Raw genomic sequence first — 14,915 nt, 5'->3', positions numbered from 1 at the left:
ATGCCCTTTTCCCTCCGGATGCCGGGATGGGGGGCAGTGGTGTTTCTATTCAGGCCGCGACAGCTTTGTTTTGTAGCTTCAGCGTGCTCAGACTACCAGCTTCACTACCAAGTTTAGAACACATCTTCTTCTGAGAGGCTCAGATGAGGATAGTCCCAGTTTATCTCCGCGCGTTCCTACCTACGGTCGCAGGAAGGAATTAGCAAAAGCCGTTCTCAATGTTGTTGTTGTGACTTTGAGAGGACTGTAGCTTAAAGGACCAACAGAGATTCATGCCTGGAGACAAGTGTCATGGGTTACGTTAGAATTATCTCACTCTTTATTCACAGTCGGGGATCGTTAGTTTCATCCGAGGCACTTTCCGATCCCGCAGATTTACGACATCCACGCGCTACATTGAGACCCGTGACTCCGGTTCCGCCTTGGTATACCGCCATCACATAACAAAACATGTCTCTCTGACTGCAACTACTTAAGCCTTTCAATCTATTACCGCATTCATAGAACCTTTGCCTGACGCTTTTCCGGACACTCGGAGGTCCGACTGCCGAGTTTGGCAGGACAATTATTGCAACAACTTCGAGAGTCTGTACAAACCCTAACGTGTCCTGAAGTCATATCAAGCGCACATCTTTAAATTCATTTTTCTGGACATTTCGAGGCTAGGAAGTGTTGTTCAGCTAACATTTGAACGTGCGTCAGGGCCAGTACCATGCCGCTCGACCAAGCCTTCACACTTTACATAACAGTACCATTTACTACATCCCGCAAAATAATCTAATTTCTCACATGCAACCGTCTATTGAAATATTTGTAGTTCGTTGATGAACCCCGAATGGAAGGGGTGGAATATGAGCAGGTTGGAGAAAGACGGGAGAACCCCTTGGTTGATTAGTAAGCAAAGCTCATGGACAGTTCCACATCATCAGGAACAGCAAGCAGGTCCTATGGCTATTCACCGATACTATATTTATTGTAGGTCTCCCAAGATTAAATGAGCCACACATTCATCGATTTGTGTGACGAACCTTGCTTGGACGGGTAATCCATCCGATCTCCTCGTGGTCCAGGAGTTCCAATGTTGGCGCTACGTTACTGTGGTACGACCGAGTTTCTCTTCACACTTGTTCCACCCATGCCAGACGTGTGCCAACGCGGGTAACAGAAGTGGACATGATTACGACGGCAGTGACTAACGTGACTAAAACCAGATAGTGAAATTATAGGTGTCGCATGTTCAACTGAGACGAACAGCTCAAGGGCAAGCAGATCCAGTGGAGCGTACCATTTTCGGTGGTACATGTGCATTGTTTCAATACCAGTTTACGATTAACTACTATTACCGAAAACTTAACCAATCTTGTTAAGCTGAACCATCATCAACGAATCGCATCATACTCGGACAAAATGCGAGACAAGCAGGTCAATTCGAACGGTGGAAGCAGGGAAAACACAGGCACATGAAGCGGAAAGGACTGACAGAGCACACACAGGCACACGGAGCGAAAAGGACAGTGTTTCTATATCTCATATGAATAGACCGGTGTGTACCCTTACACGAGCGATGACGCTACCCATCCTATCCAAGCTATGAACAAGAGTGCAAGGACCGGTCAGCTCAGCCGACATCCAACTGAAGAAGCAGACGCCGGCCTAGGAGCCTCTGTGTGAATTGGCGAAGTTGTTTTTGTCGAAAGGTATATACACGCCGACCGCAGAAGGGAACCCAGGAGTGGTAAGTGTGTGACCGGAGAACTCGAGTATCGGCGCTGTCGAAAAGAAGGAAGGCGAAGCGACACCGTCAAGCGTCCGGGCTGGAGAGGTAGCCGGCGAGACGTCTATTCCAACTCCATCTCAAGCTCGCGCTTGACCTTCTTGCAGGGCTGCCCACGGAACCAGCAGTCAGGGTCGGCTTCACGCTCGAAGATGTCAAGAGCCTCGCGTGCCTCAAGGTCGCGGCGGGCCTTGGAGCAAGGCTGGCCACGGTACCAGCAGTTGGCCTCAGCATCTGCTTCGCGCTCGGCGAGGTCCAGGTCGCGCTTGGCCTTGGAGCAGGGCTGGCCACGGAACCAGCAGTGGGCCTCACGCTCAGCGAGCTCGACTTCGCGTTTGGCCTTGGAGCAGGGCTGGCCACGGAACCAGCAGTGGGCCTCTGGGTTGGCCTTCGCATCACGCTCGGTGATCTCGAGCTCACGGCGGACCTTCGTGCAGGGCTGCCCACGGAACCAGCAGTCAGCGGCAGCGTCACGCTTGGCCTTGCAGGGCTGGCCGCGGAACCAGCAGTCGGGGTTGGCTTCACGCTCAACGATCTCAAGATCACGCTTGACCTTGGAGCATGGCTGACCACGGAACCAGCAGTTGGCCTCACGCTCGACGATTTCGATCTCGCGCTTGAGCTTGCGGCAGGGTTGCCCACGGAACCAGCAGTCTGGGTTGGCTTCGGCCTCTGGGGCGGCCTCTGGGGCGGCAGCACCGTAGGCGGTGGCCGCGAGAATAGTGGTCGCAACGATAGCGATGAACTTCATGGTGTTGGTAATGAGTGGTCGAAGTAGGAGTTGTCGACGGATGGGTTTCGAAATGATTGACGAGGTCGATGAGAGAGAAGTTGACGGTGGAAGGAGGGGGTATTTATGCTGGAGAGAGGAAACTGAGAATAAAGAAACTCCATGGCGGCCTGTGTAGGTTGCCAACACACGGCAGAGAAGCTCAATAGGATGAATACAGTATCCAAGGGGCACGGCGGTCCAGAACTCCTCGGGGACAAGGGGAAGCGTTTGCCACGAGGTATGTTGGACTCCATTGAGGTCCCTGAATAACCTGAATAAGGAGCAGTTATTGGTCCTCATCTGTACCGGAGGGACGCATGCCTAAAAGTATAACGCCTCAGTGACGGCAATTGATGGTGGTCGAGGCCGGGGAACGCTTTGGCTTCAGCGGTCCAAGACCACGAGGCCGCGAGGCTAATAAAGGACTGGGTATAATTACCACGGAGGCGTAGTTCACCGTTGTGCTGGGTGAAGGGATGTGTTGGATGTGAAGTCTGCCGATTTCCTAATTTGGGTCTGAATAGGACTTCTCGAGGGTTTTGGGCTTGGCACCCTTTGTAGACTGGTTCCGCCTCCTAACACCGGAAATCGGAGAGGGAGTTCCGATAGTAGCATTTAACGCTAGGGAAATACTCCGCAGTGTCAGTGTGGAGAGGGCTTCAGTGGCACCATGGGCTTTGTAGACTGTGAGTGAACGGGGCGAGCCGGGGTCTCCCGCATCTAACAGACCTCAACGGTGTGGATATGCATCAAAATGTGTGACGGTAGTGATTGGCGAAGGAAAACAAGGCCCTCGATACTCTAGACCTTCGTTAAGGAGAGATCAGTCTCTCCATCAAGCATATTTTTGTTGTGACAATCGTACTGCAAATGAGTCTTGGGGGTGGGTTTGACATCAGAGACATCGTGGTCTTAGTGCATCCGATGCATCCCGACAGAGAACAATTACTCCAATTCTCAAAGCTTCCCGGCGGTGATGATACGGATCGTTTCGCTTAAGTCCAAGCGGCTGGAGGATCGTCTCATGTGATGGGCCGACGTAGGTCCGCAGCTTGGGAAGCAATCGCTCCGGCGGTATGCATGCTTTTTGGAGAGAGCAGATTCGCTTTTGTAACAGCAATTGCCGGCGAGGAACGATTATGAATCCATATGGCTGTCGCTGTGATGGTTTTTGGCGGATGGAGAATGAAATTCGGAGACGCATGACTAATCCATGACGCGCTGTCACGTGTGCGGCTGCCAATTCCAAGCTCCGACCTCCGACTCCCGAACTTTCGGAAAGCTCGCAAAGGAGGTTTCGCGATGCAACTTTAGAGAATGCGCGCAAGAGTCTTCACTTGGACTGCCTCTGCAGCCCGAAGACCTGCGCACAGCTCGTTACTCCAACACCCATGGGTGTGCAGGATATGCAAGGCTAATGGAAGATGGTTTTCTTCCCAAACCGCTCCCGAGGTTCCGTCCGCGAAACCCTTCTATATCACCACTCCGATATTTTACGTCAATGCCGGTGAGTTCCTCCGTGAGGACTGTAGATCCAATCTATAACACTCTCAAGCCCCCCATGTCGGCCATCTGTACACAATGGTGCTCGCCGATGTCATCAAGCGGTGGCACCAATTGAAGGGAGAGAAAGCTATACTTTCCACGGGAACCGATGAACACGGGTTGAAGGTACACATACCCCCTGTGACGTGGACTACGGCCTAACTTTATGCCAGGTCCAGAAAGCTGCCGAAACAGCTGGCATACATGCAAAAGTCTTCTGCGACGAGGGTGCGGCCATATTTCAGGTGGGAAACGAACCTATTTGGCTTATGCTCTCTGCTGACATGGTGCAGGAACTTGCGGAGAAGGCGTATATTTCGAACGATCATTTCGTCAGGACGACCGACCAAGACCACAAGGACGCCGTGCAATATGCTTGGGTAGGGAATTCAAGACGGCCAGCCTTACTGTTGAGAAGCGGAGACTGATGGGTGGCAGTTCCTACTCCAAGAGAAGGGCTACATATACATGCGCAAGCATGAAGGCTGGTACTCTGTCCGGGACGAAGCTTTCTATCCAGAGTCTGGGGTACGGCTCTATCTAGAACCCTCGACAGGCAAGAAGATTATGGTGTGTTGGCCGTTTGACTTTGAGGCGAGCATGACTGACAACTTTGAAGAGTTCGATTGAAACAGGAAGCCCTGTCGAATGGAGCTCTGAGACTAACTATCATTTCCGCCTTTCAGCGTTTCGCGAACCTCTACTCGAGTTTTACAAGAACAATCCGGAATGGATCAAGCCAGAAAGCCGGATGCGAGAGGTAGTCCAAGAGGTTGAATCTGGCCTCGCAGACCTCTCTATATCCCGACCGTCAGAACGCCTCAACTGGGGCATCCGAGTTCCGGATGACGATTCCCAGACCATCTATGTCTGGCTGGATGCGCTTTTGAACTACGCTGTGAAGGCTGGATATCCTTGGCCACCAGGTAGCGAGCTTGCGGGAGGTTGGCCTGCAGACTGCCATGTCATTGGTAAGGACATTGTTCGGTTCCATTGCATCTACTGGCCTGCTTTCTTAATGGCTCTCGGGCTTCCACTTCCAAAGAACATCCTCACACATGCGCATTGGACACTAGGCCGCGCGAAGATGTCAAAGTCGACTGGCACGGTAGTTGATCCGTTTCTGGCACTCGAGCGATTTAGCGCAGACGTCATGCGATTCTACCTCACACATGAAGGCGGTCTTCAGGATGATGCGGACTACGACAACACCAGGATCATTCTCATGCATAAGAAGTTTCTGAACGGTTCCCTCGGTAACATGACTTCTCGTTTGGTCCGTAATAAGCGTTGGAGCGTACGAGGAGCCGTTGAGAGGATAGGACCGCTTCCAATTGAGGAATGGGAAGCTGGACCAGGGTCCAGGTTTTACCATAATACATTGGTTGCAAGGACAGCCAAGATCATGGAGTTGATGGATGCGTATGACCCAAGACAGGCGGCACAGCAAATTGCAGAACTTGTCCGAAGCGTAAGTTCTGATATCCGCCTAGTGTGTCTGGCTATTGACCAAACTAGGCAAATTCGTTCTTCCAAATGTCGAGTCCCTGGGAGAAAATGACGCCCTTCGGCCCCGGTGAACCAGGTGAGGAGGTCGACAGGATCGTGTTCCTGGGGGCAGAGGCCATGCGAATAAGTGGCATCCTACTACAGCCGTATATGCCCACGAAAGCAAAGATGCTGCTGGATCAGTTAGGTGTTCACGAGTCGCGGAGAACGATTGAGTACTGCGGACCTAACCTTGATTTGGATTACGGAGTGCCGATGATCGACGTTGGAAAAGGTCATGTAGGGGCACTCTTCCCTCCACTAGCAAGCCATGAGTAGGCGACATGTATTGAGTACTGTATATGATTGTAATATAGCTGGCATAGAGGAGCTTTTATGCTGATGTGGTTGGGACTGCGAGTACACTGATATCCAGCCATGTTGAGAGCCGGAGCGCAACCATGAGAGCCACTCAATTATTCCAGGATGTGCCTATCAATGCAATGTAAACGTATTGGTTGGTCCATTCCCTTCATATGAAATCTGGAGTAAGTATAAATGCGGTGATCACGTGCACCATTAACGTCCGTCAACGGGTAAGTGGAGGCTAACCTTGCCTAATTTCATCGCCTTTACGAGCCTCTCAACCTGAGAAACGACCTGCGTCTGCATATGCATCTGGCGTGTCACGGTTACCGTACTGACGAACGAAATCTTGTCCTTCATTCAGATCATTGATCCGCACTGATGCATCCCCACAGCCGCCATGGCACTCAATTTTGAAAAGTTGTCGAAACTGCAGCGCGACCACTCCAAGCCGAAATTTGCACAGCAAGAGATAGCGAGGCAACTTAAGAAAAGACCCAATGACCCGTATCTTTTGGTAAAGATGGACAAAGCTAATCTCTTCCCCAAACTGATTTTTTTTGTAGGCCTGGCAAGCCGATAATGCACTCCGTTTAGGAACGAAAGAGCTGGCTGTTGATACGCTCAATCAGCTACTAGAGCGGAAGCCCCCAATAACTGACATAGATCTCCTGTGTTACTTGTATAAACTGTCAATCAAAGAGCAAAAGTACTTTGGGAAAACGACGCAGCCGCCGGCCTCGGCGGGTCAGAGAGTGCTCGCAGTATGGGAGAACGTAGCCAAGAGTATCCCCAGGAGCAACGTGCGAGCGGATTTCTGGTCGGAGCTATGCGTCATTGCAGCGAACAAGGATTGTTGGGACGACGTGCGGCTGGTATGTTTGCGTTTTCTGCACACAGTGAAAACATACTAATGATAGTAGGCTTTGGCCAACTGCCAGAAAGAAGGTTTCCAAAAGTCCAAAAATGTTACATTTTCGCTCATCCTTGCCAGCCAGCTATCCTACGAATTGCAGAAAAGAATAGCGGATGAGCTGCAGCAGCCTTTCACCGCTCAAGTCAACCTTATGAGAGATCTCGCGCTCGCAAGGGTGAAGCTGGCATTCACGAACGCAACTAAAGGCGACGTATGAAACCCCTGAATCGTGATAGTATCATCACTAAATTGATTACAGCAAACGCCGGTCCGGGTACAGAACCTCAAGGATCTTCGATTCATGGCTGGCATCTACGAACGTCAATCTAAGCTGAGCGAGCTTTTTGAGCTGTGGGACAAGGCCACCGGTCCGGCAAAGGAGCTGTTGGATAACAACTCCCACGATGTGTTACTTCTCAAAGTGGAGCTTCTCCAGCGACAACAGCAATGGTCGTCTCTCCTTCAACTCTGTACCAATGCAGTTCATCGTGCCCTGGAAGAGGCGGATATACTTCAAACTCAGGATTCTCTGAAATTCTTGACTGAGAACGCTATCAAAGTCATAGTCATCATGGCCGAGATTATGCGCAGATCCGATCAAGGTCATGATACAGAGTATGTTTTGAACGATCTAATCGCGTTTATGACTCTCCTGCTCATAGAAATAAAGGGAATACAAACGAGCAACAGACGTCGCTCAACAGCTGGCCGACAAAGCAAAGAACCTTCCAGGTAGATCAGCCAGGCTCACTTGTCTGATTCTTGCGACGGTCTTGGACAGGAAGTCCTTGCTTCCTATGTGCCAATCGTACTGGCAGGAGTACAATCACCTAGACGCCTGCTACAACGACCTGCTCCTGTACCTCCGAGAGGTTGATGAAGAGGAACGAAAAGAGTTTCTTGATCATATATCATCAGTTTCGTCGGAGGCGGAAGCTCTTAGCATTGCGGATGATGACAAAGTACAGACAACAATTTTCAGTCATAGAACCTTGTTCGCTGATCAATTACAGGAAGCAAAAAAGGCTTTTCAGCGCAGGGCCAACGTTCTGCGCTTCCAGTATCTCCTCACCGTATGGTCGACTCAGACGACGGACGCTGATGTCGTCGAGGCCTTCGTCGCCAGCGCCTTGAAGACCTGCAAGGCCGCCCGTGGAATCAATAATGAAGTGTACTATGAAGCCGGCTTCCTTGCTGTTCAAGCACTGTCCGGCTACGCCCAAAGGGTGGTCTCTGGACATCACGGCTTGCAGAAATCCTCCTTAGCGAGCAGGATGCAATACCAAGCTGCGGTGCTCGCCCAGCGCTTGACGTCCGGCAAGCAAGGTAAAGAGCAAAGGAAACTCCTCCTCTACTCTGTCCAGCTTCACGTCATGCTCGGCCTGGCGACAATCGCATTCGAGCTCTACCCTCATGTCCGAGTCAAGGAAATGCTAACCGACACACTATCGCACTCTCTTCTGACGCGCATTTCCCATATTCTCCCATTCGAATCCACAGGTGGAGGAACCAAGGCGTCTGCAGATAACGAACTAGCCCACGTGATCGGCAAGATTAATAAGATGGAGAAGACGCTGAGCGATCTCATCTGCAAGGACAAACTCGAGGACTTTTTGTACGACTCCGCCCTTGGCATGTTGGAGACGAGGCAGTCGCTCCTGTCTAGCATGACGAAGCATTTGTGCATTATGGAAAGACGGCGGATTGCAAGGTTGAAAGGCGAGACTATTGATGAGTCGTTGGAGCTGGATCTGAGCAGTAAGTCCGACTATACAAACATAAGGAGTATCACAACTAAGACAAAAAGACTTCGTCGACATCTCGGACAAGCGCGACTTCTCCATCCTCCCCAACCCTTCGCTATCCCCTTTCCAGGACTCTCCAGCAAACGCAATCCCAGAAGGGTGTCCCACGCTACGCACACTGCACCACTACTACACCCAAGAAATCACAACCCACCTCCTCTTCAAAGAAAAGCCCCACCCCACAACCCCCAAACGCCTCGCCCTCATCTCCACCGCCCTCTCCCACTCCCCCACCACACACGACGGACGCCTTCCCTGCGAATGCCTCCTAGACGCAACCTGGACCGCCCTCAGCAACTGCACCGCCCACCTCCTCCTCCATGAGAATCCATCCGCCATTCCCGAATCCCTAACCACCCTCCTGACCCACCTCACCTCCACACACACCACCTTCCAGACCCTCGGCGCCGTCACCGCTCCCTCAACCGCATCCCCGTCCTCCTGGCCAGACAGCATAACCCTGACGTACTGGTACTCGCTCCTCTCCTTGCTGCAACATACGCACCGCCTCTCATTTGCGTTAGAGGAATCCTTCAAGAAACCCGTCAAGGCGTCGCCGAAATCAGTCTCGAGCGCCACCAAGACGGAAGTTCTTGCCAATGCGAAGAAGCTGAGGCAGGTGGGGGAGCAGTGCTATGGGGATGTTATGCGGTATGTTGATGCTTGGAAGGAGTATTTGGGTAGAGAGGGGGTGAAGGTGGTGAGGAGGTGGGTGGGGGAGGGGGAAGTGGGGAGGGCGTTGGGAGAGGTGTTGGGGGGTGAGGGGGCTGGTGGGGAGTATTATGCACTGTCGTGTGTGCGGAGTTTAGAGGAGGTGTTGAAGGGGGTGGGGAGGGTGAAGTTGGTGCGGTAGATGGATGGGAGGAAGGAAGGAAGTGAGAGCATGGAGGATTCTGTATGAGGATAGGATAGGTGAGGATTGTGCATGATGTCGAGAGAGAAGAAAAGTATAGAGATAGGAATGAGTTGCGCAAACACCATCACATATCAATCGAGTCCGCAGTGATGAAAGGAATATGGGTATAATTGTACAGAGTAGTACCAGTAGGAGTGGAGTAAGCCATGCTCTCATCAGGCCAGTGGTCCCAGCAACCGTTGCCAGACCATGTTACCCTTCCCTCCTAAGAAAGCATACCGAATTAATCACTAAACAAACAGTTGCTTTTGTCGTTGTTGAGGATGGAAAACCCAAACACCAGTCCCCGGCACCAGCGCCCCAGCCGGAGAACCCCATCGCCATTCCCGAGCCCTGAGGATATCGTATGAAGCCAATTCGCAGGAAAGAAAAGGAAAAGAAAAGAGGAGAAAAGGAGGAGGGGATGCCCCCAAACCAGAAACATTGTCTTCATCGGCCGCCGAAGCCCTACTTCTTCAACCGATTCAACAATTCCTTCCCCTTGCCCACCAACCCCCTCTCCTCGCTCTTCCTCTCCTCCCCACCACTCCCACTGCCCCTCCTCGCTCGTCCCTCTTCCTCCTTCTTCCCACCGACCTGCGGAACCGGTTGCGGCTCCGGACTCGTCGTCGCTACATTCGCCGCGCCGCCTCGACCAAAGTGGTGGGGGCCCTCCGGCTCGCGGTGGGGAGGGGCCTCGACGTCCTGGCTCGCGCGCGCAATCTCCGGGTGTGCGGGGTCGTTGCGGGCCATGTTGCCCGTGCCGCCGCGGCCGGTGGTGTAGAGGTCGGATTTCAGGGTGGGGGTGATGAGGTCGTTGGCCGAGGGGCGGGAGGAAGGGTTGTCGGTGCTGATGTTTCCTGCGGGAGGGTGTTAGTACTTATGACAGGGAGTGCGGTTTGAAGGGGAGGCACTTCTGCGTAGGGCGGCGCTGGAGAAGCGCGGAGAGGGGATTCGAGGGGGACGGAGGGGTATAAAAGCGTACCGGCACCGCCGCGGCCGTAGGAGGCGACGCGGTGGATCTCGTTCGAGGGGCGGGTAGCCATTGTAGTTTAGACTTTTTCGAGTGTAGATTTGTGGACGCAGAAGAGGGAGCCCTGGAGGGCAAAAGGCGCGCACGGAGGAGAAAAGGCAAGATTCTGCGTCTGGTCGCACAAAGCCGAGGAGAACGAGAGGCAGAATGAACGACTCCGGACTTCAACCGCAGATATACTGTCTCGCTGTTGGAGAGAGGAGCCGACCAACCGGGTGCAGATGTGTGTCGACGTAGAGTGAAAGGCGTTTGTCGCAGAGAGGGGGTATCCGCAAGTTCGGTAGTGTCGTAGGTAGTGCTTGCTTCAGGCTCCGAATATAAACAACAAAGGCGGAAAACGAACGGACTCCTTGAAATGACGTGCGAAGACACTTGCAGCGCTTTTATATGTAAAAATTCCTCGCCTCGCCTTCACCGACTCGCAATACAGTGCGCCCGTCGTGACGGCGTCGTTGGTTGGGGCGGGGCCGTCCATAGTTTTCTGAGCTCCAGCGTGACCCGCCATAGATCCATCGCGCCATCCCGCTTGCACTTCGGCATCGCAGGAGTTTGTTTGCGGAGGAACGACCGGCCCAGTCACTAGTAGCCTTCGAAAGGTGCTTTTGCCCAGGTGGTTCCGAGTCGATTTCTCTTAGCTAATGCGTCATCATCCAGATCCAAGGATGGTGAGGGGTGCATGCTTTCTGCGGAGACACGTGCTCTTGTTGGCGGTGGTCAACGGGCGCATCGGGCGAAATGTCACCATTGCGAATCATGGCTCGGCAGCGATTCATTCAAGAAGGAAAAATGTTTTGGATTATTGAAAGCATCAACTGGGGAGTCTTAAGCTCTTATTATACACAAGATACGTGGGCAATGATTTGCTTTTTGCACACAACGGACGCGGGGGGACAGAGTGCAAATAGGGAAACGTAATTGGTCAAGATGATGACAAAGCCGGAGCACGGATCTCATCTATGCACGCTTCCCCTCATGAGCGTGGGGTCAAACGGTTTGTTTTCCCATCCAAGACTTCATTATTGTCCATCAACAGCCTGGCGACCTCGATGCCTAATCCATCTCCACTGTTATACAAAATACAAGGAGAACCGTCTACAACCCAATAACCCACCCGATACTCCCATATTCCCCAGACCGTCAGTCCTCCGGCCGGAACAACCGTCGCCAAAGCATATCCAAGGAAAAACCGAGAACAGAATATCCGACCCTCTAGAGGCAACTCCCCAACGATGCACACCGAGACCATAAGACCCAATATACCCGACCCATATTCCGTACAATGCCCAGATATCCATTCCATCAGCCGTCGAAACCGAAATCCATACTGAAATCCATACGTGTCCCTCGTCTATCCCAACGCCATGCTCGCGAAACCGTGAAACCCAGAGATGCCCAAGTTAAAGCCAAATTGACAACCAATGATACAGTCTGACAAGGAGAGCGTGAAGGATCCGAGTAGGCACTCAAGGAAAACCCCGAAATTTCCCTCAAGACACCTCGACCGTCCGGCGTGCCGTCGAAATGATGATGATTGGAAAGGCGCCGTCGATCTATCCACAATGTGCTGCAGTGGATAATACTGCTTGCAGGTATCAGCATTCCAGCTCAGAAAGAAAACTTCAAAAAGCAACGTACTTGGAGAAATTGGAAGCAATTAGCCACCATCTCTCGGCTGAGGGTCCCTGCCAGCCATGGACAGCAACATGCCCGAGGTCGATACCGTTCTCAACGATGTCCTCTGGTGTGGTGCACCACCGTCTCTTGGATCTCTTGCTCGAGGGGTCGTGTATGCCGACGTTCTGGACGATGCGACGAAGAGTCTCATTCTAGGAACAAGAAGGTTATGTGCGAAGTCGAAGTGGTGTTGTCTGAGGTTTCAAGTAGCTGTGGCTGAGACTGTTTTGCTTCCAATTGCTGAGGTTGATGTGTGTTGTTGAATGGTTCATTCCGAGGGAGAGGTATCAGGGACGTTTAAGTAAGTAGACTACCACAGGCAAAAGCAGGCGCCACGATTGAACAGCCCCAACAGGCAACATGCCCAGCTTCAAACGGGCAGGCATCTCTCGCCTTCTTTCAGGCTATGATGCCATGAAAGGTGGGAACTCGAGACTGGTGTCAGTACAGACCTTCGCCAAGGAGGACGCTACGGCTGCGCCACAGCACAGTGAGGCGGTTGATTATTGGCCCAAGGTCCCAGAACAGACGGCAGACGTTCTTGTGGCCTTCTCGAAGAGAATACTGTTGGCCGTGTCAGGCAGCCAAAAGCTGGTGACTCGAACAGTATCCTGGCCCGAGCGGCCTTGCGAGAAGCCCACAGGACGGCCCAAAGTGGCTTATCCGTGGGCCGCTGCAAGGGCCAGCGGACATGGAATTACGAAGACCCGCACCTGAGGGCGGCTTCGGTGACCACATTGTCTTCGTGAAAGGATAAAGGGTAAGGGCTTCGTGATTGTCGTTCGGTGCCTGCTAACTAGTGAGGGCCCTCTGCGTGGCTGTGCAATTAGGTATGGCTGCACCCCGGGCGGACCTCAAGGCGCTTTCGACGACCTGCCGGTGTGGAGTTGGAGAGCGACGCTTGATAAAATGAGGCCAGCCGGTAGCACATGGGACTAAACCGTGACTCCTTCTTCCTTCACCGGGGAAACTGCGCCCGCTCCCGACTTCATCGGAGGAGGCTGATTGATGTTGGGAGGTCAACATGTCGTCCTCCAACGTCCTACCGCTGCGCCTCACTTGCCAGAGGCCTAGAGGTTGTCTTGCAAGTGATTGGCCCGTAGCCGACAGTGGCTAGTGCTCAACTCTTCAAACACGAAAACACGACTTCACACCAGCCGCAAACCATGGGCCAATGGGAGACGCCCGAGCCACATCCAGTTACCGAAAAGGGAAATCCAAGTTCGTCGACCCAGCTGAGAAGGAACCGAACTTCGGGCCAGCGCCGTATCGAAGGTGGTTGTCATTGACGGAATCACAGCTGGCCATGGGACTGGTAGAACGGACTCCGAGACCAATTTACAACCGATCAGAAAAAAACCGGGAATTCGAGAATCCATGCCGCTCGCGTGTCCATAAAGCAGTGGTGCTGTGCCAGACCTATTTTCACTGTATATCAAGCGTCAGCATCCTTCCATCAAGATGAGACCAAACACTCACTTCTATTCCGTCTCTAGGCTGAGCATCCGGATGCGGTTGTTTTGGCTTCATGGCTTCAGCTCCCAGGATTGGCTGGGAGGCGGATATGTACTGGGGCCTGGTGGCGGTGGGTGTGCACACACTTTGCGACCTTCACAGGTCACCGTTCTCGATGAAGAGGTCGCAACAGCAAGATTCGACCAAGGTATTGACTTGAGCGGCAGGTTTTTGTACTTGAATACCCGTTCCCAGACCTGGATCGTGTCTGGTTTTTATACATGGCTATGGCCTCCAGAGCTTAGGTCCGAGGATGTCCACCATGTCTGCTGGAGCCGCACCAAGGCAAGAGGCGACTGGACATGGACTACGTACCAGAGGCGTGCACTGAGCAGCAAGTGAAGCTGCTCTTGGAAGACCATTCACGGTGAGTCAAACGGGAAAGCCCACCAGAGGACGACACGGCCATTGTTGTTCAGTCAACACCAATGAGGAGGTGCTGCGTGGGCGCTTCATTCTGTTGTTTCACCGATGGCGTCGTCGTAGGCGCACATCTGTGCAGTAGGCTAGCGATGAGGGAGCGAGCGTACTGTGTCGGTTGGACTCTCGCTTCACTTCTGATTGGCGGGGGTTTGAGTTGAACCTGACAGCGACGACAAACAGCGCAATGAGCACCACGTCTGGCCTTGTACTACAGGGCCGCGGTGCGTGGGGTGGGATAGTCGGCTGTTGGCGGGCATCAGAGCGCGTTAAAGGGATGAGACAAGCGGGCCCAGTGCGAAGCAGCCACGCCGGCGCATTGATGTGTCGGTCGGGCCCAATGATGCGGCACAGCGGCGTCGGTGAGAACCGTCTATGGGGACTGACGCAGGTACAATTCGCGGAACCATGGAGCGACGCGCTCGGTGTAGGGTGCGGAGCACATTGCATGGGTCTTGGCCGCAACCTGAGTTGCTGGTAGACCGACCATCCATGACGGTGCGTAGAGACAGGAGGTCGTTATCTTTGCGTCCTTCTCGGTGGCACGCATGGGCACGCCTCGACGCCTTCAACTAATCTCTTGACTGTGACGGAATTTTCAGGCAAGGCAAGGCAGGAGGAGAGAGTCTCTGGAAATGCCTGGCGAAAGCCTCACCCGGATCAACTGATTGCGCAGCACTGCCCTGGATACTCGGCAGCACCAGACCTAGGT

General features: G+C 53.0%; 6 protein-coding genes across 6 annotated transcripts; 3 read left to right on the top strand and 3 right to left on the bottom strand.

The window, feature by feature from the left end:
• Positions 1 to 1,838: 1,838 nt before the first annotated feature.
• On the bottom strand, positions 1,839 to 2,525 carry EI97DRAFT_438271 (uncharacterized protein; the record flags this gene model as incomplete). Its single annotated transcript, XM_033799486.1, has 1 exon — positions 1,839 to 2,525. The coding sequence occupies one exon, from the start codon at positions 2,523 to 2,525 to the stop codon at positions 1,839 to 1,841; it is 687 nt and encodes a 228-aa protein (XP_033658372.1).
• A 1,307-nt stretch (positions 2,526 to 3,832) lies between these two features.
• On the top strand, positions 3,833 to 6,061 carry EI97DRAFT_463273 (methionyl-tRNA synthetase-like protein). The gene is made up of 7 exons (XM_033801346.1): positions 3,833 to 4,053; positions 4,102 to 4,217; positions 4,265 to 4,336; positions 4,385 to 4,471; positions 4,530 to 4,661; positions 4,711 to 5,562; positions 5,610 to 6,061. The coding sequence occupies exons 1-7, from the start codon at positions 3,864 to 3,866 to the stop codon at positions 5,916 to 5,918; spliced, it is 1,758 nt and encodes a 585-aa protein (XP_033658371.1). The 5' UTR covers positions 3,833 to 3,863; the 3' UTR covers positions 5,919 to 6,061.
• A 147-nt stretch (positions 6,062 to 6,208) lies between these two features.
• EI97DRAFT_9361 (uncharacterized protein) lies at positions 6,209 to 9,374 on the top strand. The gene is made up of 6 exons (XM_033803218.1): positions 6,209 to 6,462; positions 6,512 to 6,820; positions 6,869 to 7,072; positions 7,121 to 7,476; positions 7,532 to 7,823; positions 7,875 to 9,374. Exons 1-6 carry the CDS (start codon positions 6,346 to 6,348, stop codon positions 8,988 to 8,990), a joined length of 2,394 nt encoding a protein of 797 aa, XP_033658370.1. The 5' UTR covers positions 6,209 to 6,345; the 3' UTR covers positions 8,991 to 9,374.
• Positions 9,375 to 9,883: 509 nt separating this feature from the next.
• EI97DRAFT_9390 (uncharacterized protein) lies at positions 9,884 to 10,752 on the bottom strand. Its single transcript, XM_033803222.1, has 3 exons — positions 10,547 to 10,752; positions 10,129 to 10,421; positions 9,884 to 10,062 (listed from the first exon to the last, which is right to left on the bottom strand). Exons 1-3 carry the CDS (start codon positions 10,605 to 10,607, stop codon positions 10,030 to 10,032), a joined length of 387 nt encoding a protein of 128 aa, XP_033658369.1. The 5' UTR covers positions 10,608 to 10,752; the 3' UTR covers positions 9,884 to 10,029.
• Positions 10,753 to 12,285: 1,533 nt separating this feature from the next.
• Positions 12,286 to 12,985, top strand: EI97DRAFT_438267 (uncharacterized protein; the record flags this gene model as incomplete). The annotated part of the gene is made up of 2 exons (XM_033799485.1): positions 12,286 to 12,519; positions 12,719 to 12,985. 2 exons carry the CDS (start codon positions 12,286 to 12,288, stop codon positions 12,983 to 12,985), a joined length of 501 nt encoding a protein of 166 aa, XP_033658368.1.
• A 1,054-nt stretch (positions 12,986 to 14,039) lies between these two features.
• On the bottom strand, positions 14,040 to 14,758 carry EI97DRAFT_9300 (uncharacterized protein). Its single transcript, XM_033803213.1, has one exon. The coding sequence runs from the start codon at positions 14,651 to 14,653 to the stop codon at positions 14,249 to 14,251; it is 405 nt and encodes a 134-aa protein (XP_033658367.1). The 5' UTR covers positions 14,654 to 14,758; the 3' UTR covers positions 14,040 to 14,248.
• Between the last annotated feature and the right edge of the window lie 157 nt (positions 14,759 to 14,915).

Source organism: Westerdykella ornata, assembly GCF_010094085.1.
Source record: "Westerdykella ornata strain CBS 379.55 unplaced genomic scaffold EI97scaffold_1, whole genome shotgun sequence".
Taxonomy (NCBI): domain Eukaryota; kingdom Fungi; phylum Ascomycota; class Dothideomycetes; order Pleosporales; family Sporormiaceae; genus Westerdykella; species Westerdykella ornata.
Note: the sequence above shows the minus strand (reverse complement) of the source record. Positions and strands in the feature narration are given on the sequence as shown.

Bases quoted from the DNA above. Each gene is read 5' to 3' on its own strand.
- EI97DRAFT_463273 (XM_033801346.1), top strand. From the start codon at position 3,864: ATGCGCGCAAGAGTCTTCACTTGGACTGCCTCTGCAGCCCGAAGACCT. The intron at 4,218-4,264 runs GTACACATACCC...ACTTTATGCCAG, and splicing joins CCGATGAACACGGGTTGAAG to GTCCAGAAAGCTGCCGAAAC. The intron at 4,337-4,384 runs GTGGGAAACGAA...GACATGGTGCAG, and splicing joins AGGGTGCGGCCATATTTCAG to GAACTTGCGGAGAAGGCGTA.
- EI97DRAFT_9361 (XM_033803218.1), top strand. From the start codon at position 6,346: ATGGCACTCAATTTTGAAAAGTTGTCGAAACTGCAGCGCGACCACTCC. The intron at 6,463-6,511 runs GTAAAGATGGAC...TTTTTTTTGTAG, and splicing joins CCAATGACCCGTATCTTTTG to GCCTGGCAAGCCGATAATGC. The intron at 7,073-7,120 runs GTATGAAACCCC...AATTGATTACAG, and splicing joins CGAACGCAACTAAAGGCGAC to CAAACGCCGGTCCGGGTACA.
- EI97DRAFT_9390 (XM_033803222.1), bottom strand. From the start codon at position 10,607: ATGGCTACCCGCCCCTCGAACGAGATCCACCGCGTCGCCTCCTACGGC. The intron at 10,422-10,546 runs GTACGCTTTTAT...ACCCTCCCGCAG, and splicing joins CTACGGCCGCGGCGGTGCCG to GAAACATCAGCACCGACAAC. The intron at 10,063-10,128 runs GCGAGGAGGGGC...TTGGTGGGCAAG, and splicing joins AGAAGGAGGAAGAGGGACGA to GGGAAGGAATTGTTGAATCG.
- EI97DRAFT_9300 (XM_033803213.1), bottom strand. From the start codon at position 14,653: ATGCAATGTGCTCCGCACCCTACACCGAGCGCGTCGCTCCATGGTTCC.